This window comes from Ammodytes marinus (assembly GCF_949987685.1).
Source record: "Ammodytes marinus genome assembly, contig: scaffold_32, whole genome shotgun sequence".
In the NCBI taxonomy this organism is placed as follows: Eukaryota; Metazoa; Chordata; class Actinopteri; order Uranoscopiformes; family Ammodytidae; genus Ammodytes; species Ammodytes marinus.
This window is the reverse complement of record NW_027648335.1, coordinates 60,060-87,749: the sequence shown is the minus strand read 5'-3', so window position 1 is coordinate 87,749 and position 27,690 is coordinate 60,060. Positions and strand designations below refer to the sequence as shown.

At 36.9% G+C, this 27,690-nt stretch overlaps 2 protein-coding genes across 2 annotated transcripts in view; both read right to left on the bottom strand.

The window, feature by feature from the left end:
* Nucleotides 1-7,751, bottom strand: part of nkx6.1 (NK6 homeobox 1) — a gene marked incomplete at both ends in the record, with an annotated part of 8,361 nt that extends 610 nt beyond the window's left edge. The window contains 2 exons of the mRNA XM_080054598.1: nt 4-140; nt 7,142-7,751. Of these exons, the coding sequence (XP_079910724.1) occupies nt 4-140; nt 7,142-7,751 (747 nt within the window). The remainder of the gene's footprint in view (nt 1-3; nt 141-7,141) is intronic.
* A 7,564-nt stretch (nt 7,752-15,315) lies between these two features.
* rpl17 (ribosomal protein L17) lies at nt 15,316-25,299 on the bottom strand. Its single transcript, XM_080054591.1, has 7 exons — nt 25,279-25,299; nt 23,745-23,794; nt 22,373-22,413; nt 21,140-21,274; nt 19,720-19,818; nt 18,573-18,764; nt 15,316-15,399 (listed from the first exon to the last, which is right to left on the bottom strand). Exons 2-7 carry the CDS (start codon nt 23,782-23,784, stop codon nt 15,352-15,354), a joined length of 555 nt encoding a protein of 184 aa, XP_079910717.1. The 5' UTR covers nt 23,785-23,794; nt 25,279-25,299; the 3' UTR covers nt 15,316-15,351.
* Between the last annotated feature and the right edge of the window lie 2,391 nt (nt 25,300-27,690).

Genomic DNA, 27,690 nt, shown 5'->3' with positions numbered 1-27,690 from the left:
GGCCAGCCTGGCCCTCTCCGGCCCGGCGAGGTACTTGGTCTGCTCGAAGGTCTTCTCCAGCGCAAAGATCTGCTGCCCGGAGAACGTCGGCCGCGTGTGTTTACGCTTCCCGTCTTTGTCCAGTAACACCGAGTTGGCGTCTGAGAAAAATGACATCACAAGAAGTTCAATTATAGGCTAATACACTAATATTGGCCTATTTTAATGCATATTTAAGGTACTCTAGCATCGATAACATGTCTTCTTTCATACTAGTATGAATCAAAGGTCACCAAGATGGCCTTTGAAAAGTAAAACCCCCAAAAAATGCGGCTAAGAAAATGAGTTTAAACACTTATATCGGCCTTTTTTTTAAGATATTTTTTGGGGCATTTTTATGCTTTATTGATAGTGCAGAGAGACAGAGGTGAAATGGGGCAGAGAGGGGAGTGACATGCAGAGAACGACCGCGGGCTGGAATAGAACCCGGGTCCGCTGCTGGGCCCGGCCCGGGAGGGGGACGCCCTACCAACTGAGCTAAAGGCGCCCCCCCATATCGGCCTATTTTGAATGCATATTTAGCACTGAGTTTGCATCTGAAACATTATGCAAAAATATACAACACAAAAGGCTAATTTATACACTAATATTGGCCTATTTCAATGCATATTTAGGATAGGCTACTCTAGCATATAACACCGAGATGGCCTCCGAAAAAATAACCCCATAAAATGTGGCAAAGAAAATTAGTTTTAAACAGTTAAAGACCTACTTCACCGGTGGGAATATGAAGGTGTATTGAACTCTGAGATCCTATGTAGTATAAATGTGCAAACATTTTAGAAATCGGTTCATCCTAGCCTGAGAAAAGGCAGAAAGAGTGTTTTATGGTCTCACTGTCTAACCCTAAAAAAAAAATTCTGGAAAGATAAGCACAAAAATGCAGCAAATAAAATTAGTTGTAAACACTTATATTGGTCTATTTTAATGCATAACTAGGATAAACTAGCATCTACAGATGATACTCATGGAATATCACGGAAAATGAATTGGAATTGAGGCAAGAATTCATGCTAAAAGGGGCCCAAACCAAGTACTGAGTACATATGCATGATTATACTTTATGGGGGGCCGACATTTCTGTATTTTAAAATCCCTTTCTTTATTGATTTTGACTCTAATAGGTTGTAAAAATCTTAAAATAAATACAGATTTGAACTCTTCAAGGCTTTTTTCCAACATATAGATTTTTTTTTAATGATATGCTAATGTATGCATAATTAGTTCGATATTAGCTCATTTGCATACGTGGACCTATGCATGGTTTCCGCGAAAAGATCTGGTCTTTATTTTGGCTTTTCTTGTAGCATATTTATTGTTTTAAACCAAAAAAATGTCACACATAGATGTTTAGGGCGATAACTAATTTAACAATGCTATATTTATATATTAAATTACACCGGAACATTTTTTTTTTTTTTTTTTTTAACCTTTATTTCTCCAGATAAATCCCATTGAGACCGAAGACTCTTTTACAAAGGAGACCTGTTTTCCTTTCCCACGTTACCATTCACACACATTCATACAACATATATTTCTATCTATTCTTTATTGGTATGCAGTTGGTTATCACTGTGGATGTCTGTATTGTTATGCATTCTAAGGTGACGCTCATTTAAAAATCTTGTTGGAAAATAGCCTATCATGTATAATGCCAATACAGTTTGTTTCTATTCTATTCTAGTTAAAAGTGGACCTCAGCTTTGTGAACATTTTGGTACCAAACACTAAGGCATTACTTTTGTTTAATTGCATCTTTAAAATGGGAATGTATACAAGTATGATATGAAAGTCGATTAACAATCACACACAAACACACACACACACACGCACACGCACGCACACACACACACGCACACACACGCACACACACGCACGCACACACACACACACACATACACTTTAGTATCGTGTGTAGACTGTCAACTGTTAACGGACAAATGTGATCAAGATATTTGAGAAAAACTGTATTTGTTTGAGTGGTGTTGAAATCGGCTCACATGTCACATGGACATTGGGGAAATCGGCTCACATGTCTGTCTATTGTGTGTCTCTTTTTACAACTTACCGTGGTATATGGAGAGCGATATCTTGCTTACATGTTTGCCGAGTGTGTATTAGTGACCATAAAATAGGTTTTGATTCTGAGTTTCAATCTTAAGTTTACACACATTTAAATCAAAACACAGACACACACACACACACACACACACACATGCACACATGCACACACACACACAGACGCACATACACACACACATGCACACACAGACGCACACACACACATGCACACACAGACGCACACACACACATGCACACACAGACGCACACACACAAGAGTAAAAAAAAATTACACAACTAGTGAACTATGTCAGGCCTTTTGTTGTGTTCATTTTTGATGGTTACGGCCTTACAGCTCATGTAAATCCAAAATCCAGCATCGCGAAATACTAGAATAAACGTTTTACTGTACAGAAGACCAATGAGAAAAGGGATTTATAATACAGAAATGAATTTAAATCAATGCGGTGCGGTGTGTGTGTGTGTGTGTGTGTGTGTGTGTGTGTGTGTGTGTGTGTGTGTGTGTGTGTGTGTGTGTGTGTGTGTGTGTGTGTGTGTGTGTGTGTGTGTGTGTGTGGCATGGACGCGATCAGCTTGTTACACTGCTGATTTTTAGGTTGCTTTGGATCAAATACACCCTGCGTTCCAAATCACATACTTTTTCTTTTTACTACACTACATACTAAAGTACAGATAGATAGATAGATAGATAGATAGATAGATAGATAGATAGATAGATAGATAGATAGATAGATAGATAGATAGATAGATAGATAGATAGATAGATAGATAGATAGATAGATAGATAGATAGATAGATAGATAGATAGATAGATAGATAGATAGATAGATAGATAGACATACTCTTTCTTTTTACTACACTACATACCACAGTACAAAAGAGTTTTAGGGCCACAGACAGGAGAGAAAAAAAAATCAGACAAGGAACTTTTTTTTTTCATTATGTCGAGAAATGTCGAGAATAAAGACGACTACTCCAAAATGCTATTGGAGTTAGTGGGGCATTTATGTATTTTTAAGCATACTACAATTGACATGTATTGGGACATCCTAAATCTTTTTCTGGCATACTGAATAGTAGGGAAGTATGGGGATTGGAACGCAGGGTTACTTTTTTGTGATATTCTAAAATATTTGAGAGGCAACTAAGCTGAAATAACGATCAACTCAAAATGTTATACTCACGTTTTAGAAGAAAAATATACAAATAAAAACAACTATTTTAGTCCAAAAGCAATAGAAACATTCTAATTTGGATGATAAATACATTTAAAATTACCCTGCGTTCCAATCCCCATACTTCCCTACTATTCAGTATGCCAGAAAAAGATATAGGATGTCCCAATACATGCACGTCAATTGTAGTATGCTGAAAATACATAAATGCCCCACTAACTCCAATAGCATTTTGGAGTATTCATCTTTATTCTCGACATTTCTCGACATAATGAAAAAAAAATCTTCCTTATCTGATTTTTTTTTCTCTCTCCTGTCCGTGGCCCTAAAACTCTTCTGTACTTTAGTATGTAGTGTAGTAAAAAGACTAAAACTCTTCTGTACTTTAGTATGTAGTGTAGTAAAAAGATTAAAACTCTTCTGTACTTTAGTATGTAGTGTAGTAAAAAGACTAAAACTCTTCTGTACTTTAGTATGTAGTGTAGTAAAAAGATTAAAACTCTTCTGTGCTTTAGTATGTAGTGTAGTAAAAAGACTAAAACTCTTCTGTACTTAAGTATGTAGTGTAGTAAAAAGAAAAAGTGATGTGATTTGGAACGCAGGGATAATTTGAAAAAAGTCACGTAGGCCTATCCGTCAATACGGGATTGACCATTGACTAATTCATATATGCATAAAAAAATACAACCCTTCTCCTGCCTAAAATCGTATTTCAAATGAATACTGCTGTAAAATAATAAACAGTATATGCTGTGTGTGTATGTGTGTGTGTGTGTGTGTGTGTGTGTGTGTGTGTGCGTGCGCGCGCGTGTGTGTGTGTGTGTGTGTGTGTGTGTGCGTGCGTGCGTGCGTGCGTGTGTGTGTGTGTGTGTGTGTGTGTGTGAGATTGAACCACATCACATTTTAGATTTATGTCACTGAAGGTAGAGTCAATTGATTGGATGTAATAAATAATAGTATTAATTAGCTTATGTTAATGACGTCTTCTGTGTGTGTGTGTGTGTGTGTGTGTGTGTGTGTGTGTGTGTGTGTGTGTGTGTGTGTGTGTGTGTGTGTGTGTGTGTGTGTGTGTGTGTGTGTGTGTGTGTGTGTGTGTGTGTGTGTGTGTGTGTGTGTGTGTAGCCTACTAAAGCATTGATGAAGACAGCTTGAAATAATAGGCTACACAATGACAATGAAGGCTATTTATATCCTACATTCTATTGTGTATGTTGTCGCTTGGTTTTGGGTTAAAACGGACGAACTCCATAGAAACATACAGCCCCGGGAAAAAATGAAGAGACTAGTCTGGATTTTTCTTCAATCTTCATCTCTACATTACTCATTGAAAATGCTCTAAATGACAATATTTTTATTGGGGGGAATTTGGTAGAAATGTTGTCAGTAGTTTATATTATAAAACCAAAATGTTCATTCTACTCAAACATATGCCTGTAAAGAGTAAAACGAGAGACACTGAACATTTGGAGTGGTCTCTTAATTTTTTTCCGGAGCCGTATCAGGCATTTTCTCAATTGTTCCAAAAGTCACCCGCTAAACTGAAAAGCGTAACCCGTGGACATTTCCATCATATTCCAATGCTGTTAAGGTGTATGTAACAGCCAATAACGTAATAATTATTCGAATTTTACGGTTAGAAAAGCATATAAATCAGGTGTTTTACCATTATGGGCCTCGTTTGAAAAAATAAAAAATTAAGTCTGGGGCCCGACAACGTCATAACTTATTGCGCAAAAAGTTATCACGTCAGTGGTGCAGAAATGAATTGTATACGAATGATTAAATTACGTTATTGCGAAGTATTTAGGCCTAAATAATTATCTTTTATAACATTAGGAACTGAGTTTATTTTTCTAGTGGCTGTTAAAATGCATCTGTATGAAATCCCAACCGGCATCAAAATGTTCTAGGCTACTCCAGTTTAAGCCAAAAAAATACGAATAAAACATTATATTTTTATACATAGGCCTACACTAATAAGGCCTATATTAACATTATAATATGCTTGTGTATATAGGCTATTGTTGCGGCTTTTTTCTGTTTTACTTGTATATTGCATATTTTCATATTTCTTTCTTAGCTTTCAGTCTGTGGAAAACAAAGGAATAATTTCACTGTATGATGAGAACATGTTTCTTATTGTGCAATATGGTAATACACACTTTGAATCTTAAATCTTACTGCCATCGGTGTTTGAGTGTATGTATAAAATGTGTATTGTGAAGCGCCTTGTGACCCTGGTCTGTGAAGGGCGCTATATAAATAAAGCTTACTTACTTACTTACTTACTTACTTACTTACTTACTTACTTACTTACTTACTTACTTACTTACTTACTTTGAATCTTAGATGTTGTCGAAGTCAATAAGTGAACTCGCAAATCGTATCTGCGTTGAACTTTTCTATGATAGGATATTCACATTTTGTTTCTCGCCGCACCTGTTGTCCTAAACGCTACTGCAGACGTGTCATTATTTTTTTTTAGTATATTTGTTATAATTTTAAATCACGACGAATTTAGAAAATGCTTTACTCAGGTTTCAACCGAAAAATAAACGAAACATTATATTATTTGGGATTTCAAACTGTGTCACCTCCGTCTATTCCATTATATATATATTTTTGAGATGCGTATAGCAGTGTAAATTATTTTGAGTTTTTAATGTGATAAAAGCTGATAACGTAGTAAGCCTAGTGTGCCGATAGTAATAGCTGTTTGCCTATATTATAATGGCCTCGTTTAAAAAATTATAATTTACATAAATAATAACTGGGGCCGGTAATGTCTTAAATAATGGGGGAAAAGGGTTGTTTTTCTAAATTAACGGCGTCTATTTAATTAAAAACTGAAAAAATATATATGTAGGCCTACTCAAGATCAAGGCGAAAAAATTTAAATACATTAAATCGTGCATATAGGACAATCGGATGAACTTTCCATGTTATTCTCATTTGTTTAAGACGCACCTGTAGACTATAAACTACTGAAGACATTTCGCTTTTAATAGTAGCCTATAAAACCGCGAAACAACTCAACATTTGTCATAGATTAAACAGACAAAAAGGGCCACAAAAAAGCACCATATAGGCCTATTTATGTTCCTAATCTTGCGTTTATCCAGTGAACGTTTCAATTAAATTTACGATAAATTCAAAATGTTTCACTCACAATTTAAAAACACAAAGAATAGGCCTAATATAGGGCTATTTTCTAGATGCGCCATTTTGTATAAAATAACAATTAAACAATGGCATTAAAATATTTTGAATAAATTATCATATTAATCGGCTTTAATTACGTTAAAACTAAAACGATTTGACGTCATTGGGTGATCGGCTACAATGCGCCCGTAAAGACAGACTTAAAATGTCTCGTTCCAATTAGCGCATACATAGACAATACGGTAAAAAGCACTAAATTATTTGTATTCCACATTGTGCCTTCCGCTAGTGAACTTTTCCGTGATATTCAAAAAAAAAATTCTAGACGCACACTGTCTAAAATCACAATAAAACAATTAAAACCAACATTATTTACTCTAATTTACGCTTAGAAAATACATCAAAATACTTCAATGTTGTCCTTCAAAACCCTGTTAAGTCGGCCTAGAGTACGCCATGTTAGTTGTTTATTTTATTGTGTCTTTTGTTTGTGTGTTCACTTTTTCAATTATGTGTGTTTGTGTTCCTTATAAAAAAGAAAAAAAAACAATTAAAGTATTGGAAAAAAACCCTATAAAAACTATATTTTTTCACTCTAATTTACCCACAAAAATACACATCAAAACACTCTAATTTAGCTTGGAAAATACATCAAAATATTCAATTTTCGGTTTAAAACTCACGTGGTGAACATGCGAAGCGGGCGTCTCTCCAATGCGGACTTTGCATGACTCCAGGCCAGAATATGGGCGTCCTTCCCGGCAGATCTGTTAGTGGTTTGGGGGTATACCTCACTCCGACCCCCACCCCTACTCCCACCCCACTCGGACTAAAATACAGCCCGGGATGGTGCGTCGGAGGCGGGGGAGGACTCAAGCTTGCGAACCGTGGAAGTCCCGAAAGTATGGAAGTCGCGGAAGCTGATGAACAAGCGGCAAATGTCAGAGCGCTAGGCCGACTGAGGATGTCGTTAATCCCGTGTGGAGTTGCCGATGATGAGCACAGCTGCGGAGATCCAAGCCCAGATGAAATATTGTTGTTATTAGTGTTATTGCTATTGCTGCTGTTGGGGCTTTTCATTCCTAGCGGGGACGACACAGCCATGCCACCCGGGTTTGGAGACGTTGTAGTCGGGGACGTACTCGAGCAATTGACGGGGTAGGAAGCTTGATAAAGTGCAGCGTTAGTTTTCATCTCTGTCATGCTGTGGAGGGCAGCTAAGGGCGGGGTGGATAGGAGGAAGTGTGCGCCCTGATGTGAACGAGACCCGTCCATATTACCCACCGCTAACATTACACCAACAACTTGGAAGTCAGTCCTGGAAGTATGTGTCAAAGTCCCCGGTGTTTTAGGAGGTTTTCAAGCCGAAAAATGATGCTCAAAATCCCGATTAGAAGTCAAGAGATAGCCGGTGGTTTCTTCTCACGCCAATGTCCATTTCAAAGATCAATTTGAAGGCGAATTTTTTAAAACCAAATAAATCTTCCTCTCCCGAATCTGAAACAACGATTCAAACCTATAAGATCTTATAAATGTAACAATATAGTGCGACGTATAACTTATTAGAAAATAAAATGTGCAAAAAAAGAGATTGCTTTGGCTATTTTTGTTCAGGAATTTGATTGCGTAATAGGCTTTAAATGCATTAAAAACTGAGCAGATTTAACTTAATTGTTCGGCTACAATTCACCTGTTAAAAATCACACACAAAAAAAATTAAATGTTTTCCTCGAGTTTAAGCTAAAAAAAACAAAAAAGGAAAATAAATTATACTATTTACGCACTAGAAGTTAAACCAAATACGCTGTTTTCTGCCTTAAAAGTCCATTTCTCTATCAATTTGAAGGCTAAATTTAGTCCTACGAATCTCCCTCTCAATCTAAAGCATTGACTCTATACAGCCTATATGGTCTTGCGCACTTCTGCATTCACTTAAACAGGCGTTTTTTGAGTGCAAAAGACCACCCAGAAACACCTACAATGGAAGCCTGCAGCCTATAATTTTGGTTGAAAAAAATCGCTTTTTACAGAGATAATCAAAAGCATTAAAAATAACCTAAAGGCAAAATCTAAACCTTCAAATCTCACTCTCACTCTGACGCGAATATCCCAGCCTATAACTTTAACAAAAAAACAAAATAATAGCCCTAAAAAAAACGAAAAAATGAACCGTGCAGACCCTCTTGATGAGCTCAAAATGTACCCAGAAAAGGCAGCGCAAAATCGGATCCACTTTTTGAAAAAAAAACCCGGCCCCTCTATTCTTTTGTCGGTATAGTTGCGTTTGGGGAAGAACTTCGCTCACATAATAAAAGACCATCAACTGTCTATTACAGCAAAACTACACCAAACTTTACGGGCTTTCTCTGCGCTCATTGGACGAGCCGGGGGTGACGTCAGGGGTTGGATTTAAGAGCGGGCTTGTGATTGGCTGAGGGGGGGGGGGGGGCCGCCTTTTGATAGATGACACAGAGAGATAAATGAATTTTTGATTTAGTTTGTAAGAGAGAAGAAATGGGGATATAAATGAGCATTATTTACATATAGCCCGGTGTTGTTTAAAGCTGGATTTGTTAGGCTATTTAAATTAGGTTTAATAAGGTCTATAGGCTATTTTAAAGGTGCTATGAGGAACTTTTAAATATTTCTGAAACAGTCTAATTTTTTCTTTCCCTCTGATGATCATAAATTACATGTAACAGCAAAACGAGACCATCAGTGTAAAAGAATGCTGTTTTTTTTATATAGTTTTTTTCTTAATGCCTTTGTCATGGGGTATACGCTCACCCAGGAACAACAGCTGGCGTGGTAAAAACACTAGCGCTTTTAGTCCAAAGGGGGGCGCTAGAATTAACACACACTGAAAGTTCCTCGGAGCAGCTTTAATGAGGTTTAAAAAGGCCAATCTAAACTGAAGGAAAATTCTCTTATATAAAATTATTAGTCGCTAATTTTCAACATGTAAACAAACAATTTTCGCTATTGAAATATAACATTATGATGATATTTTTGCCTTTTATTTGTATTTTATTGATAAGGAAACGAGCCAAAAATCGCGCCAATAGGGGGCGAACTTTTCAACTTTTTCAAATTTTATTTTCGTAATAATGTCATATTTTCTTTTAATAAAAGCCTTATAACTACGTGTTTATGTGTGTGAGGGGGAGAGAGGGTTGTGTAAGTGTTGTATGTGTCTGCTTGTTCTGTTTTTTTTGTGAAAAAAATTTAAACCACGCAAATTAAAAAAAAAAAAAAAAAAAAAAAGTCTTACAAAATATTTAACACGTGAATCTTCAAAAAAATATTTAGCTTTTTTTGTAGACGTCGCTTGCCAATGTGAAAACTGACAGGAATATAACTCATTTACATATGTTCTTATAATAATAAAAATATGGGGGCGCCCTTAGCTCAGTTGGTAGGGCGTCCCCCCCCCCCCCCCATGGGCCTCGGCCAGCAGCGGACCCGGGTTCGATTCCAGCCCGCGGTCGTTCTCTGCATGTCACTCCCCTCTCTGCCCCATTTCACCTCTGTCTCTACACTATCAATAAAGCATAAAAAAAAAAAAAAAAAAAAAAAAAAAAAAAACGAGCCAAAAATGGCACCAATAGGGGGCGAACTTTTCCCATTTTTCCGGAAATTATTCTCGTAAAAAAATTTATATTCTCCTTTAATAAAAGCCTCATGATATTTCATTTCATTTCATTTAACTTTTATTTATCCTCGAGAGACCAATTGAGGGCTGACCCTCATTTTCAATGACGTCGAGTTCAAAACAAATTCCAAGGAAAAACAACAATACATAAACAATATTCAATGCAAATACATCAAATACACAACAACAGGTGAAGAGAAAAACAATTGAAACATTTACACAGTGGGGAAGAGTGGCAGCAATTAAAATGAAATGGGTGAAAGTACAATATAGCCTAATTAAAACAGTTACAGGTTGAGTTAAGATGGGGGGAGAGAGAGAGAGAGGGAGACAGAGAGAGAGACAGAGAGAGAGGGAGAGAGAGAGAGGGGGGGATGACCTGCAGTAAAGGTCCACGGGTCAGATTATATATATATTTGTTGTACATGATGCGCAGATGTTGCTTTTCAAAGTAACATTTTGTGATGATGATATTTTTGCCTTTTATATTTCATTTTATTGTGTGTATATTTATAGCTTATTTCCTTAATCATCTCGTCTTATTTGCTTATTTCATTTCTGTTTTTTTGCTATTTCTTGTCTGTCTGTGTGTGTGAGGGAGGGGGGTGGGGGTTGTGTGTGTGTGTGTGTGTGTGTGAGGGTGGGGGGTTGTGTATGTGTGTGTGTATGTGTGTGTGAGGGGGTTGGGGGGTTGTGTGTGTGAGGGTGGGGGGTTGTGTGTGTGTGTATGTGTCTACTTATTTTGTCTTTTTGTCTGTCAATTTTTTTTTTTAAACCATTAAAATATAAAGTTTGAAAAAGAAAATTAACCAAAAATCACGCCAGTTGGAGGCTTATGTTCTTATAATTATAGAAATATGTATTTTTTTTGTACATGATGTTGCTTTTCGAATTTAAAAGGACGGGATTATAACTAATTTGCATATTTAGGGTTAGTAGTATAGCCTAATGTTTAATTAAACATATTGAATGTATAAAAAACGCCTTAATGATGTATTCAGGGTTAGAGGGCCTATGTCTATTCACTGATATTCAATTTGTAAGTTGATTAATTACTTAATTTGAATGGATTTTAATTGTTGTATTTTTGATTTAATAAAATCTCAGAGTAAAAATAATTTAAATGTTTTCTTGCTCTACAAGTATCTACCAACACATGTTACTTTTTATTAAATTTGAATTATGGAAATTCATCTAAAATAATATAATATAATATAATATAATATAATATAATATAATATAATATAATATAATATAATATAATATAATATAATATAATATAATATAATATAAAATATACAGCTCTGGAAAACATTAAGAGACCAGTCTGGATTTTTCGTCAATCTTCATCTCTACATTACTTATTGAAAATGCTCTTTAATGACAATATTTTTGGGGGGGAATTTGGTAGAAATGTTGTCAGTAGTTTATATTATAAAACCAAAATGTTCATTCTACTCAAACATATGCCTATAAACAGTAAAACGAGAGACACTGAACATTTGGAGTGGTCTCTTCATTTTTTCCAGAGCTGTATTTAGCCAACAAATGTAATCAACAAATAAATGATGACATAGGCCTATTATATTTGATTATGGATTAAGGTAAAACTGTATTGATTCGGGGCGCTCCGGTGGTGTAGTGGATAGAGCGTGTACCATATTGGCTCCGGCCTTCGTTGCAGTGGTCGCGGGTTCAAATCCGACCCGTGGACCTTTACTGCAGGTCATCCCCCCCCTCTCTCCCTCTCTCTCTCTCTTTCTCTCTCTCTCTCTGCCTCCCCATTTCAACTCTGTACTGTCTAATAAAGCTTGAAAATGCCCCAAAAAAAACTATTGATTCCTTGAAAGCTTCAGTGAATGAAATGACCTCATTAAGGACCGATAATCAGATATTGATTCTGTATTGTGAGTGATTTTACTTTTGATATTTTGAGTCTATTTTGATGCTTATACAAAGTTACATTTTCAGGACTTTCTAATCTTTTGTTTAGTAGCTATTTAGCTTTTTTTTTTAATATATATATTTTTTTGGGCATTTTTATGCTTTATTGATAGTGTAGAGACAGAGGTGAAATGGGGCAGAGAGGGGAGTGACATGCAGAGAACGACCGCGGGCTGGAATCGAACCCGGGTCCGCTGCTGGCCGAGGCCCATGGGGGGGGGGCGGCTTTTTAGCTTTATCTGAGACAAAAAATAAATAAAATTAGCATCGCTTATCAACTATTTATTTCATTTTTTGGTTCATTTTGAATAAAATTAGCAGCATTTTATTTAATATTTGGGTTTTTATCTTGGTCAAATATTTCAAACATCTCGTTGAAATCTGATACATTTTTTCCGAATAAAAACTATTAACAATAATAATACAGTTGGCCTAATATAACAATTATCGTTTGGCCTATATTAAAGGGGCAGTGTGTAATATGACATCATCAAGAAAGTTCTACAAAGTTCTAGAATGCAACGCTCCCTGGGTAACCCCAACCCTTTAGAATAATAACAGAAGCTACAGTGGCCTTCAAGGACAAGAACAATTCTAAATGTTAAACAATGCACCTGATGACATTCCAACTATGACGCTTTCAACATGGCGGCACTAGGCCCTGGTCCAAAATATGCAGAAATATGGACATATATGAGACCCTTTCTAAGGGAAAAAATAATAATTCTAAAAAAATATTTCAGCTATTATGCACTAAATTAAATGTACTTATGGGTATTATAATTACTTTCTACAAAATCTGCTAGGAAATAAAACACAAAATTCTACACACTGCAGCTTTAAGCAATTATGAAATATTTAGAGACAATACATGGTGATGATAAATAGTTCCCTTTAAGTTAAACTAAGAGATACAAGGGACAATACTTTAGACTTGCTATCTTTGATTTAAAAAATAAATAAAATTATATTATAGGCCTTTTAAACTTTAAACTCATATTTGTACTTTATTTAGGCGACTTTAATTATCCTTTATTTAGCTATTAACTTAGTAATTATCCGTATGTCATAAGTCAGGCTTTAATATAGTCCAAATTCCTTCACTAATGTCTTTAAAATTGCGATTATTGAACTAAAATACACTGAAAATTAACAGACTAATAGATGGATTAACACACTCACACACTCATATCCGGGTTGATCTGTTAATAGTGGAACAATGGCGCCATCTGGTGACCATTTAACAGAACTGCAGCTAAACCGAGTGAAAACATTTACTGGTTGTTTTTGATTTAATTATGCGTTTATAATATCAAAATCCCAATCAAACTGTCGAATTTTCATACGCAGATGCTTTTAAAGGTGCAGTGTGTAATATGACATCATCAAGTAAGTTCTAGAATGCAACGCTCCCTGGGTAACCCCGCCCCTTTTGAATAATAACAGAAGCTACAGTGGCCTTCAAGGACAAGAACAATTCTACATTTTAAACAATGCACCTGATGACATTCCAACTATGACACTTTCAAGATGGTGGTGACAAGGCCTTGGTCCAAAATATGGACATATATGAGACCCTTTCTAAGGAAAATAATAATAATTCTAAATTAAATGTACTTATGGATTTTATTTTTTATGGATATTATAATTATTTTCTACAAAATCTGCTAGGAAATAAAACCCAAAATTCTACACACTGCAGCTTTAATCTTTTTATGGAACACAAACACACACAACCAAAAAAGTGAACACAAACAAAAGACAAAATAAAACTAACAACTAACATGGCGTACTCTACTTTACAGGTTTCTAAGGACATTGTTTAAAGTTTAAACTAAAGGTAAATGTTAAGCAGAAAATAAAAAGTCAACGAGGTGTCATGTAGGTCCCTTCAGTACTGTTATACTAGATAGATAGATAGATAGACAGACAGATAGATAGATAGATAGATAGATAGATAGATAGATAGATAGATAGATAGATAGATAGTAATTCAGTACTGTTATATAGTCCAAAGGCTGACATATCTGTTTAAACTTCTCTGCTTTCCCTAAAATCTCGTTTATAGACAGACACACAGATAGACAGGCAGATAATTAGTGGTGGCTGCTATTACATCTACGGTGCCCACCATCTCTACCATTGTGTCCTTGAGCAAGACACTTAACCCCAAACTGCTCCAGGGGCGCTGTACTATGGCTGACCCTGTGTGAGGACCCCCTCTGGAGTGTGTCTGTCTGTCTGTCTGTCTGTCTGTACTATGGCTGACCCTGTGTGAGGACCCCCTCTGGAGTGTGTCTGTCTGTCTGTACTATGGCTGACCCTGCGCTCTGACCCCCTCTGGAGTGTGTGGACTTGAGAGGGGATATGAGAAAAAGACCAATTTCAACGTAACAATTGACTAATAACGTAACTAAACGTATTGCCAATGACTGCTGCTGTAATTGTTAATGTGCGTATGACAAATGAACCGTTTGAATGATCTATTTTCTGGTTTTATTAGTGACACAATGGCGCCACCTGGTGGATATTAATCAAAATGGCAGCTTAGCAGAGTGAAAATATATATTAGTTATTTTTAATTTCATTATGCTTTCATATTATCAGCAAATTCCCAATCAAACTTTCATATACGCAGTGGCTCATGGCTATCCCCGTCTTATTTGAACATGACTTGATGTCATTGTAAATGGGGGTCCCCCCTCAAATGATCTGTCGAGTATAAATAAAGGTTAAAGGAAAATTACTTCCCCCTCAGTAACTGTCACAGCTTTAAAAAATTAAATGTGAATATCATTGGCCTAATAGCATAATTGCTTAAATTATATTTACTCTACATCTACTTTACCCTAATCTATAACCCTTACAATATGATTTAGGCAATTATGCTATTAGGCCAACGATATGACATGAACCATCCAACTTAGTAATATATACCTCAATATTATACTTAAGAAAATGTACCATGTTCAAAGGTATTGTACTTTACACCAGTAAAAGTACAGAGAGAGAATAAAAGCACGGAAAATGCCGCCCCAAAAAAAGTGAGTAAATGTACTTACACACACACACTACTAAACTCATGTCATAATACACAGAAAGAGAGATAGACACAGCCAGAGACACACACACACACAGACAGACAGACAGACAGACAGACAGACAGAGAGACAGACAGACAGACAGACAGACAGACAGACACACAGACACACAGACACAGAGAGCAATAGTACAATCATAATAAAGCACCAGAGACTGTGATGTGGTGATAACAAGTTTTTGAGCTTTATTGAAGTTTTACTCTCGAGCCATGAGCTTCTGCTTCTTCAGCTTCTTCTGGGAAACCTGCGAAATACAAAGAAAATATTCAGTCAGAAAATCATGTTTTAGTTATTTATTTCACTTCTGTTTATGTGAGGAAGGGGCAAGGGGGGGTGGGAGGTGTGTATGTATTGTATGCGTTTACTTATTCCGTTTGTTTGTATTTAAAAAAAAACTGCAAAATCATTCAAATAAAAGTTAAAAAAATAAAAATAAAAATCATTTATAGTATAGGAACACAGACAGTCGCGCACTCACACACTGCTCAGATCAAATAGTCTGTAGTTTCATCTTGACTCAAAAGGTCTCCTAAGTTGGTCATCATTGCAGCTTGTAGACTTGAGACTTTACGGACCAGGGGCCTCATTTATAAAGCTTTCTACGCACAAAAACCTTGCGTAGACGGCAGAAATGTGCGGTCAAATGTGCGGTGGCAAAACGGTGGTATTTATAAAAGAATTCTTTGCGTAGAAGTGTGCGTATTCCCACGCAAACTTTTGACCATGCGTAGAGCTCACGCAAGGTTTTGCTGACTCGGGGAATCAGCGACACTCAATGGCAACACCACGAAATAAAGCTCTGTCATCGGAAAAACACACATATCCTTGGCACCCAATATATTTCATCAATTATGTGCGTACCTATTGTTGAGAATATAGGCTACTGTTGTCTATGGCATGCAGTAATGATGTAGGTTGATTTACTTATCAAGTAGGTCTATACATATTTTGATTATATTTTGAAATTGAATCTTATAGTTCTACTCTATAATAATATCATATACGTCAGGAGGTGTGTCCCTGAGTGGCCAGCGGGAGAGCAAATCTATATTTTAGGCTGTGTGTAAAAAGTAGTTTTGTACAAAATTAAGGCCAACCATATTAATTAAAACTATATATTTCGTTAGATAAAATCATGTTATGAATTTAGCAAATTATTTTATGCATCTCTTTCCCATAACAACTAACCCTCGAAGTTTAAACTAGCCTATAATCTGACGTTGTTGGAAATGTGTTGATCTATGGAAGGGAAACAATGCTTTGGAATATACTATAGGCTAATGCATTATTTCACTTCTCACAACACATTTTATATAGGCCTACATATAGGCTAGTCCTATACAGTTTCGCTAATACGTGATATTTCATACAGTACAAAGTTGGGCAAAACATCTTAACAAAGACTATAACGACTGTGCCAATCATGATATGTGATCAGCGCGCGCGTGTGTGTTTGTGTTTTTGAGGCAGTTACAGCGACGCATGGCACGGGCTTTCTTCCTTCCCAGTCGCTTTCTTTGTGGCCGGTTACCTCCCTTTTTTTCTCATGTCAGTCAAAATGCTGTGCTTATTAAGTGCGTCATCATATTCAGGAGCTATTTAGCATTCGCCATGTATGGTAGATTGTGGGATGAAACTGGGAGGTGTAGTGGGATGACACCGGGCGCGCACAAATCACCGCAGGTGGGTAATTATAAAGGGAAGATTGCGTGCAACTGTGCGCAGCACAGTTTTATAAATCTCAACTTTTTTTTTGCGCAGCACATTCTTGGCTTTGTGCGAACGCAATGTTTTGGGAAGGTTTCTACGCACACCGTTATAAATGAGGCCCCAGATCCACACACACACACACAGGTCAACGATGGCACAAGGGTTTAAAGGCGAGTGTGTCAGTGTGTGTCAATGAATGAATGTGTGTGTGTGTGTGGGGGGGTCGTTTAGTATAACTTTACAATAAGGGTACAAAAATGTATTAGTTTATGCCAAGTTAATTCCATGTTTAGTTAAAGGGACATTGTGTAACATTTTAAGTAATTTATTAACTTAAATCAATATCCTCATTCATAAATATGTCCTCATTGGTGTAAAATCACCTCTGCCAATAATCTGAATTATCCTCCTGAGCGGAGAATTACAAATATTAATATTACATTTTGTACATTGAGCACGCAAGTCTTATGGAGGAATCCATGTTTTTGGAATGTCATCAGCTGCATTGTTTAGAATTGTTCTTGAAGTTAATACAGAGCCTAGGCTGTGTATTAACACTGGACTTTTTTTTTCTTCAGCTCACAGTACAGACGGGTAGCGGATCATGAGGAGATATTCACTGATTTTGAAAAAGTGATTTTGACAACAAGCGTTCTCCAGAATCACTTACTACACCTTTAGATGTATGCTGTGCATCTATTCATAACATTACGGTACCTGTGCACGAAGGACCCGTGAGCACCAATACCGTAATTGCACGAATAGACAGGCATCAAAAATCTAAGCAGTAGTTTGTGTATCAAGTCAAACTTTCATCTTTCCACCAATCAAAAGCCTCCGTTTGTCTGCAACACCCGCCCCCTTTCCCCTCATTCTCTCTCCTAATTGGCCCATCCATCCACCCCTTCATACCTTTTTCTTCTGGGAGACCTCTTGTATACAGCCTAGAATTAAATTAGGTTCTCTTGACATATTTCAACTACATTCCTTTTAGCCTGATTTCCACCAATCAAAAGCCTCCGTTTGTCCATAAAGCCCGCCTCTTTCCCCTAATTGGCCCATCCATAAAAGACCAACTTCATAATAGTTATTTTCGTAGCACATAATTTACACCATAAGAAAATAAAATACCAACTTCACACTTAATGAAGTTACTGGGGGCAGTTCATTTCAACATCAACACAAGTGTAGCCTCTTTTTATTCCACATGTGAATTGGGATATATGGGATTGATTCTCACTCTGTTGGCGACAACCTGATTAAAATCAATATGAAAAGAATGCATGGATCAAACGAGCGCTTGTTGTAGTCAATTTTCGGAGAATAGGCTATAGTGTAGTTTCACGCTAGTGACTCAAGTCAGCAATACTCGCCGTCGCGCAATGACGTCGGTTAGGAAAAGTGGAGTCGAATTCATTTGAAACAGCGCTGTCCTTTCCTATGTTCGATAGGAAGCACCTTTCATCTCTCCTTAACCCCGATGACGTTTAGGGGTTAAGGTATAGGAAAGGAGGCTTATAGGTTAGGAGATTGGACTTTTCGGATAGGCCCCAGAATGAACTTTTAGGTTTCTTGACATATTACTACTAAACTAAAAAAAAATTAGCCTGATTTCCACCAATCAAAAGCCTCCATTTGTCTATAACACCCGCCTCTTTCCCCTCATTCTCTCTCTCCTGATTGGCCGATCCACCCCTCCATCTTTACCTTCTTCTTCTGGGAGACCTCCTCCTCAGGCTTGGGCACTATCTGCTCCTTCTCTGTGAGGATCATCTCGATGTGGCAGGGGGAGCTCATGTACGGGTTGATGCGTCCGTGGGCTCTGTACGTACGTCTGCGCATCTTGGGGGCCTTGTTCACCTGGATGTGTTCGATCACCAGGGAGTCAACGTCCAGACCCTATAAGGAAAATACACACAAACACACACACAAGGGGAAAACTGGTTAAAAATTATATAATATATTGTTTGAAAATATACACAAGGGGGAAAATGTTCAGGGAAAAATTCGGACTATAAGCCGTGACTTTTTCCCCATTTTTCGACCCTGTTATTACACAGCACAGTATATGTTCTGTAGCTACTACACACTTGAATACGTTATGCAAATAAAATACATTACATCCAAAACATCATAAAGAAATTTAAATTAAAAACACAAAACGATGAACACTCAACAATACTGTATCACATTAACTAAAGTGTAGTGTGTGAACTCAGTGAATGTCAGATTGCTCAGATTACAAAAGTGTATCTTCACGGTTAATCAAAGGTGTCCTAAATAGTCATCACTGCAATCAATTCACGAGTCTCACACACACACACACACACACTAGACTGATCAGCCCTCAACAATGCATTACTGATGAAACTACACTATCAAGTTAGGACTTTTAGATTCAAATTTTAGTTTGACAATAAATCCAAACGACAAAAAACAAACTGCATAAATTACAAACCTTGAAGGATAAACAATAATACCTTTGACAAAGTTTAAATACAGAATTTGAAATAATAAATTGGTAAAACTGATGAAAATGTAACGCCTAATTTTATCAGAATTTAACTGCCCATCTTAAAAAACACACTTCATAAATCTCATCCTAAACATTTAAGCTGAATAAAGCCTAAATTGGAAAGACATTTAAGACCGATTTTACGAGAAAAAAAGACAAGACATAAATTATAAACCATTTTTTTGAGTATTTGCAGTAACCCTATGGTGAAATTTAAGCATTTTGTCTCACCAGAATTAAACTGCCTTTCTTACAACACACTTCACCGTTCTCATACTAAACATTTAAGCTGAATAAAGCCCTATAAATAATAATAATAATAAAAATATAAATTCATACCTTAAGCTCAGCATTGCTCTCTGCGTTCTTGAGCATGTGCAGAAGGAACTCAGCGCTCTTCTTGGGCCAACGTCCCTGTGTCCAGCCAAACTGCTTGGCCTGAAAACAACCACAATATAAACGTTAGAAGAAGAAAATGTAGTTTTTTTATAACATATATAAGATTGTAGTTCTTAAACATATAAGGTTTAATTCATCTATAGTAGAAAAAAAGCTGCTCAGATAAAATAGTCTGTAGTTTCATCTTGACTCAAAAGGTCTCCTAAGTTGGTCATCATTGCAGCTTGAACATAAGACTTACAGCCAAATTCTAAACTGAACACACACAATGGTCAAGGATGGCACAAGGGTTAAAGGTGAGTGTCAGTGTGTGTGTGCATGAGTGAGCATGTGTGTGAGAGAGAGAGTGAGTGTGTGTGTGTCAGAAAGTGAGTAAATTTAAGTGTGTGTGTGTGTGTGTGTGTGTGTCTCTTCTCACCTGTGTGTGTGTGAGAGTGAGTGTGTGTGAATTTAAAGGCCTACTTCACCGGTTTGAATATGAAGGTGTATTGAATTCTGAGATCCTATGTAGTATAAATGTGCACAAAAAATTAAAATCGGTTCATCCTAGCCTGAGAAAAGGCAGAAAGAGTGTTTTTTTAACCCTATATTTCTCTTTCTCGTGACATCACAGAAAGAGAAATATAGGGTTAAAAAAACGTACTTTGTAAATATTACTGTGATGTCACAGTAAAAGACTTCACAGTAATATTTAAAAAGTAAGTTTTTTTTAACCCTATATTTCTCTTTCTGTGATGTCATGAGAAAGAGAAATATAGGGTTAAAAAAAAACACTCTTTCTGCCTTTTCTCAGGCTAGGATGAACCGATTTCAATTTGTTTCGCACATTTATACTACATAGGATCTCAGAATTCAATACACCTTCATATTCAAACCGGTGAAGTAGGCCTTTAAGTGTGAGAGCGACTGTGTGTGTCAATGAATGAGTGAGTGAGTGCGCGACTGTCAGTGTATGTGTGTGTCAGTGAGTGTGTGTGTGTCAATGAATGAGAGAGTGGATGAGTGAGTGTGTGTTGGTCCAGAGTGTGTGTGTGTGTGCGACTGTGTGAGTCAGTAAGTGTGTCAATGTGTGTGTGAGAGAGCAACCTCTGTGTGTGTGAGAGTGTGGGTGTGTATGAGAGACCTGTGTGTGACAATGAACGAGAGTGTGTGTGTGTGTGTGTGAGCGAGTGAGTGTGCCTGTGTGAATGAGAGACCTGTGTGTGTCAATGAGAGAGTGTGTGTGTGTGTATGTGTGTCAATGAATTAATGAGTGAGTGAGTGTGTGAAAGCGACGTGTGTGCGTGAGTGAGTGAATGAGTGAGTGAGTGTGTCTGTGTGTGTGTGTGTGTTTATGAATGAGTGTGCGTCTCTTCCTCACCTGGGCGCACCTGCCGACGCCTCCGTTGTAGCGGCGGAAGGGAACACACTGGTGCTTGACGACCACATCACGCAGATATTTGTTTGCTTTGCGGATGTGCATTCCTTTGATGGCCTGGGCTGTCTCACGGGTGTTCTGGGCAGGACAACAAGCACACACACACACGATTAAAAAGACCTTAAGACCTACTTCACCGGAGGGAATATGAAGGTGTATTGAACTCTGAGATCCTATGTAGTATAAATGTGCAAAAAGTTTAGAAATCGGTTCATCCTAGCCTGAGAAAAGGCAGAAAGAGTGTTTTATGGTCTCACCGTCTAACCCTACATTTTACCATTTTCTATAAGTGTAATGTGTGAACTCAGTGAATGTCAGATTGCTCAGATTTCAAAAGTGTATCTTCACGGTTAATCAAAGGTGTCCTAAATAGTCATCACTGCAATCAATTCACGAGTCTCACACACACCTAGGATAATAAAATGCTAGATGGCCAACAGTCTGAGCCCTTCAACTTTTGATTTAAACAGGTTATCAAGTTAAATTTAAGACTTTTTGTTTCAAATTACTTATCTAGGAATTGATTAGGGCTGGCCCGAATTATTCGAATACTCGTTCGGAAAATTAGTATTCAGAGCTTAAATTAGTATTCGGAGCTTCGTTTTCTTTTTATATATATATATATATATATTTTTTTTTTTCAACATTTTTTTGTTGCAAGAAGCTAGTACTGTAATATAATGTCATCAAATAATTTTATATTTGGATATAAAAGTTAGTAATATTGTAGTAGTAGTAGTAGTATTGCTCATTTAGGAGGATATTACATCACTAAGTGTCATAGCGCATCCATTACTTCACCTCCGAGCGCGTAAATCTTCAACAAAATATGCAGATACTGTCAAAATCGGTTCCAGGGAGTATATAGGGATTATTAAAGTTTTTTTTAATGTTGTTTTTGATGGTGCGTTTTTCTGGAACGAATATTCGCTCGGAAAAACCAACGAATATTCGAAGCCTGAAAAACGGCATTCGGGCCAGCCCTAGTTTTGATAAGATTGAAAAAAGGCAGAATTTCTTAAAAGTAACTTAATAAACCAAACTAGTTTACAGACATGTCAAATTAAAAAAAAAATCTGCATATAACATCTCAGTGCTCAAGTTAAAAAGCATAAATAGCCCCCACAATAATACTTAAATGTTAAAATAACTTTCTAAGCGTGTTGGGATTCTTACCTTGAAGTGAACCCGGAGATTGGAGCCCCTCGACTTGCATGCTGCAATCAGAAATAATATTCAGTCAATAAAACGGATAATTCAGACAAACGTTTGTTAATTGTTATTATATAAAACTGAACAACAACAAAAGACACTGTTGTTTATGCTCCAATTTCTCATGGCTAGAAATAAAATGTAAGACTGGATGTACACTAAAAGAAGTATCACTTACTAACACACATTTGTGAACAAAATTGAGAAATAAGGCAAGGCAAGTTTATTTACATAGCACAATTAAGACAAGGCTATTCAAAGTGCTTTATTAAAGGCCTACTTCACCGGTTTGAATATGAAGGTGTATTGAACTCTGAGATCCTATGTAGTATAAATGTGCGAAAAAAATTGAAATCGGTTCATCCTAGCCTGAGAAAAGGCAGAAAGAGTGTTTTTTTTAAACCCTAAAAAAAAACGTACTTTGTAAATATTACTGTGATGTCTTTTACTGTGACATCACAGTAATATTTACAAAGTAAGTTTTTTTTAACCCTATATTTCTCTTTCTGTGATGTCACGAGAAAGAGAAATATAGGGTTAAAAAAAAACACTCTTTCTGCCTTTTCTCAGGCTAGGATGAACCGATTTTAATTTTTTTCGCACATTTATACTACATAGGATCTCAGAATTCAATACACCTTCATATTCAAACCGGTGAAGTAGGCCTTTAACTAGGCAACTTTTAACTACATTAACACACATGTGTAAACAAAATTGATATAGGCCTTTAAAGTATGCAACACATTTTGGGATATTTGAATTCAGCTTTCAACGAAAGATTGGAGCAAAAACCAAAAGTGATATTGTTTTGTTCAGTGTATTTTTCAGCTCAGATTCTTCTTGAATTGTTTTCAGGTTTCATTCAAAGGTGTCCTAAGAAGTCATCACCGCTGACAGACAGACAGGAGGGAAAGACACAGAGACAGATAGACAGGCAGACAGACAGATAGACAGGCAGGGGGACAGACAGGCAGGGGGACAGACACAGACAGGCAGGAGGGAAAGACACAGAGACAGACAGGCAGACAGAGGGACAGACACAGACAGAGAGAGAAAGACAAATAGACAGACAGACAAATAGACAGATGCACAGACAGAGGGACAGACACACACACAGGCTGACAAACAGGGAGAGGGAGGGACGCACGCACACACACACACACACACACACACACACACGGGGACATACAAATAGACACAGAGAGAGAGACACACCCAGCCATATAGACAGACAGACAGACACAGACAGAGGGACAGACAGACAAATATACAGACAGACAGACACACTCAGACAGGGGGACAGGCAGACAGACAGTAAACTAATCGAAATACTCACACTTAGTCGGGTTCTCGGGGTCGAGAGAGTAGCGGACCATTTTCAGAATTCTGTAACAAAAAATATGACTCTTAAATTCAGAAATATTCCATAAATTAAACAGTTTGCGATTGCTGCATCTGAAGTTTAAACCCATTTTTTTTTTTATGACAGTAATTAAAGGAACATTGCCAATACCCTGGAATACGATAATACCTCCCAAACCTAACACATAAGCCACATACAGATCAACCATAGCTACAGTGCTGTGTGAACTCAGTGAATGTCAGATTGCTCAGATTTCAAAAGTGTATCTTCACGGTTAATCAAAGGTGTCCTAAATAGTCATCACTGCAATCAATTCACGAGTCACAGTCTATCTCACACACACTAGACTTATAAGCCCTAAACAATAATATTTCACTAATAAAGTCAAGACAGTAGGGAAAAGCATTGTCTATCTATCTTCCATAACATGTCTTCTTTCATACTAGTATAAATCAAAGGTCCAACATGTACATTCAGGTGTTTATTTGACTAAACCTTGTCTGTTTGCGTCTGTATATTTCTCCTATACAACCATCTTTAACGGACATTATCTCAACATTAGTTTTTTTTCCTCAATACTCTGAAGCAAAAATCTACAACTTCTAAAGCACTTACATCAACTAAACTTTCCATAATCATTCTCAGCACTATTCTGAAGGTTATTACAGAAGGATTTGTTCATATGTTGTTCACTGTCTGATTTGAGACATTTTCTTCTTAAAAACATGCTGAAAATGCATTCTTAAGAGTAAGACCCATTAGGGCTGCATACAAAATCTGTTGGCCACTTACATGTGTATTTTCAAACATCTCTGAAAACTTGTAATACAAAAAGCTATTGTTTCAATGCTAGTAATTAACTAGCAAAGTGTCAAAATAATATATACAAGTTAAAAACGTCACCCTATTTCCCTGCAAGCAAGCAAAAAAACTCAACTTCTAAAGCACTTACATCAACTAAACTTTCCATGATCATTCTCAGCACTATTCTGAAGGTTATTACAGAAGGATGTGTTCATATGTTGTTCACCGTCTGATTTATGAGACATTTTCTACTTAAAAATATTACGCTATTCACCCAGGCACTGTCTCAAAAGAAGCTCTTTAAGACTCAAGGCTGCTTAGGCTAGCGTTAGCACCGGTTAGCCTCAATTATAAGAAACTACTAGTATCAACGAGACATATTTGGCACCGAAATTATCCATTAATATGATATAACACGTGAAAAACTGCAAGTACGTGGAGGAATGGTCACTTCACCGCGTTAATATAATTCAGTTTCACACGCCAGACGTAGCCAACATGGCGGAACCCAGACGCGAACACATACAAACACAAAATCACTCCTTATTAACAAACTACGGGCTCAATCTCGAACATTTAACACATTCTAGATAGTTTAGACAGTGTTATTTAAAGGGGAAACGTTAAATTAGTATGATGGCGCGTGTTTAGTGAAGATTTAAGGCGGATTGTGTCACTGGTAAACGGGATAATGATGTCTTACCTCTGAGGCCGCGAAGGGAAGAGGAAGAGCCGGGGAGAGAGCAGCGCTTTTCAGCCTCTTGTTGGTGGATGTACCGCCCCCTGTCGGCAAGGAGGTGGTACTGCACATACAATGATTTACTGGAGATGGATGGATGGATGGATGGATGGATGGATGGATGGATGGATGGATGGATGGATGGATGGATGGATGGATGGATGGATGGATAGATAGATAGATAGATAGATAGATAGATAGATAGATAGATAGATAGATAGATAGATAGATAGATAGATAGATAGATAGATAGATAGATAGATAGATAGATAGATAGATAGATAGATAGATAGATAGATAGATAGATAGATAGATAGATAGATAGATAGACGGACGGACGGACGGACGGACAGACAGACAGATAGATGGATAGACAGACAGACAGACAGACAGACAGACAGACAGACAGACAGATAGATGGATAGAGCACTTTATTAAGTAGTGCTACAGGTTTCCTTTGACTAATATAAACTGGTATTTCACTATAATTTGTCATTTCTCTCCTCACATCGCCCCCTTGTGGAACAATAATGTCATTACAATACACAAAATCTTCATTATTTCCTTCTTTTTTTTGTTTACATATTTATTGGATTAAAAAAAAGGTTTATTTCAAACTTCTCAATGACCGAAAAAATAAATATATTGATATGACATGTTGTGTAGTTTTTATGGAGATATTTGATTGTGTTGCCTGTTATGAATGCCTCCTATTTGTCTTATTATTAATAATAATAATAATAATAATAATAATAATAATAATAATAATAATAATAATAATAATAATAATAATAATAATAATAATAATAATAATAATAATAATAATTTGAATTTATATAGCGCCTTTCAAGGTACCCAAGGTCGCTTCACAAAAAAGGGGGGAAGTACAGTGTTTGTGTACACAGGGGTGGCGGCGGGTTAGAGGCCATAGGCCTCTGAGAAGAGGTGTGCCTTCAGGAGCTTCTTGAAGGACTCCACTGAAGTGGCACAGCGGATATGGAGGGGGAGCAGATTCCACAGAGTGGGGGCAGACCCACAGAAGGCCCTGTAGTAGGGATTTTGAACTTGATCCGGAACTTAACTGGTAACCAGTGGAGCTGCATCAGGGTGGGAGTGATGTGCTGCCAGGGCTTAGTGCCAGTTAAAACCCTGGCAGCTGAGTCTTAATTTATATATCGTTTTTATTTAATTATTTATTTGTTTATTCATGATTTATGTTTAATTTATTTTTTTATTCATTTATTTTATTTGTATTGTACAATGTACCACTTAGCAGATTCTGTTGGCAATGTCACACGCACACACACTCACTCACTCACACACACACACCCCCCCCCCACACACACACACACACACACAGTCATAGTTTTTGTATTGTAAATGAGTAAAGATTGAAGAAATATCAGTGAATAAAATGAACAAATCCGACAGAATTCCTTGGTACCAAAGTCCCTTGTTTTATTTATTTGGTTTATTTCCACGTTGCATTGTGAGATATTTTTAAAACCAGCGACGTACTGTATATATAAAAAACCCCCCATGTGCATTTAATGCTGTAAAGGATGTCAACAAAGCTCCGGTAACATACAAAAATAAAGATATCATATTTACATCACACCCCAAAAAAAAAAGAAAAAAAAAAAACTTGAAAAAAAAAACTAATTTTTTTTTTTTTTTAAATCTAAAAAAAAAAAATTGAAAAAAAAAAAAAAAAGTGATTCAGACCTTTTAGAAGAGTCTTAAATGTGTGATAATCCCATATTCAAATAGTGGATTTTATTTAATCTCTGTACACATATCCTTGGCATTTAGAAAGTGTCTATTTCAACTCCTACATTGTCGTTTTCGTGTCATGCTGAAAACAAAAACCCTCTGTACATGAAAAGTGGTTTTAAAAAGTCGAGGCTGCTGCGTAAAAAAAACAGAAATAAAACACAGGTTGCGTTCCAAATCTCATACTCTTTCTTTTCTCTATTCTACATACTACATCCGACGATAAAAAGAATCTAGTTAGGATGCAGTAGGCATACTATTGGGACATACTTTACTCTCTTATTTCATCATAACATTGCGCCTTGATCTTGCCTCTTGCTTTTATATCCGTCTCATCACCGTTTGTTTTCATATGGAGGCTTCGTCGATGTTACGTCACTTCACGTGCGCACTGGATTGTGGGTCAGAATCGCCCAAATAGGATGCACTTTTCAACACTAACAATCTTGGCCGCATGAAGTAGGACATCCGGGTACTTCTAACCATCCTAAATCTGGCCACAAGAATCGGGACATCCTAAATCTTTTTTCTACCAAACTATATAGTAGAAAGTATGAGATTCGGAACGCAACCATTGTCTGACTGAATATGTTCATTATGATG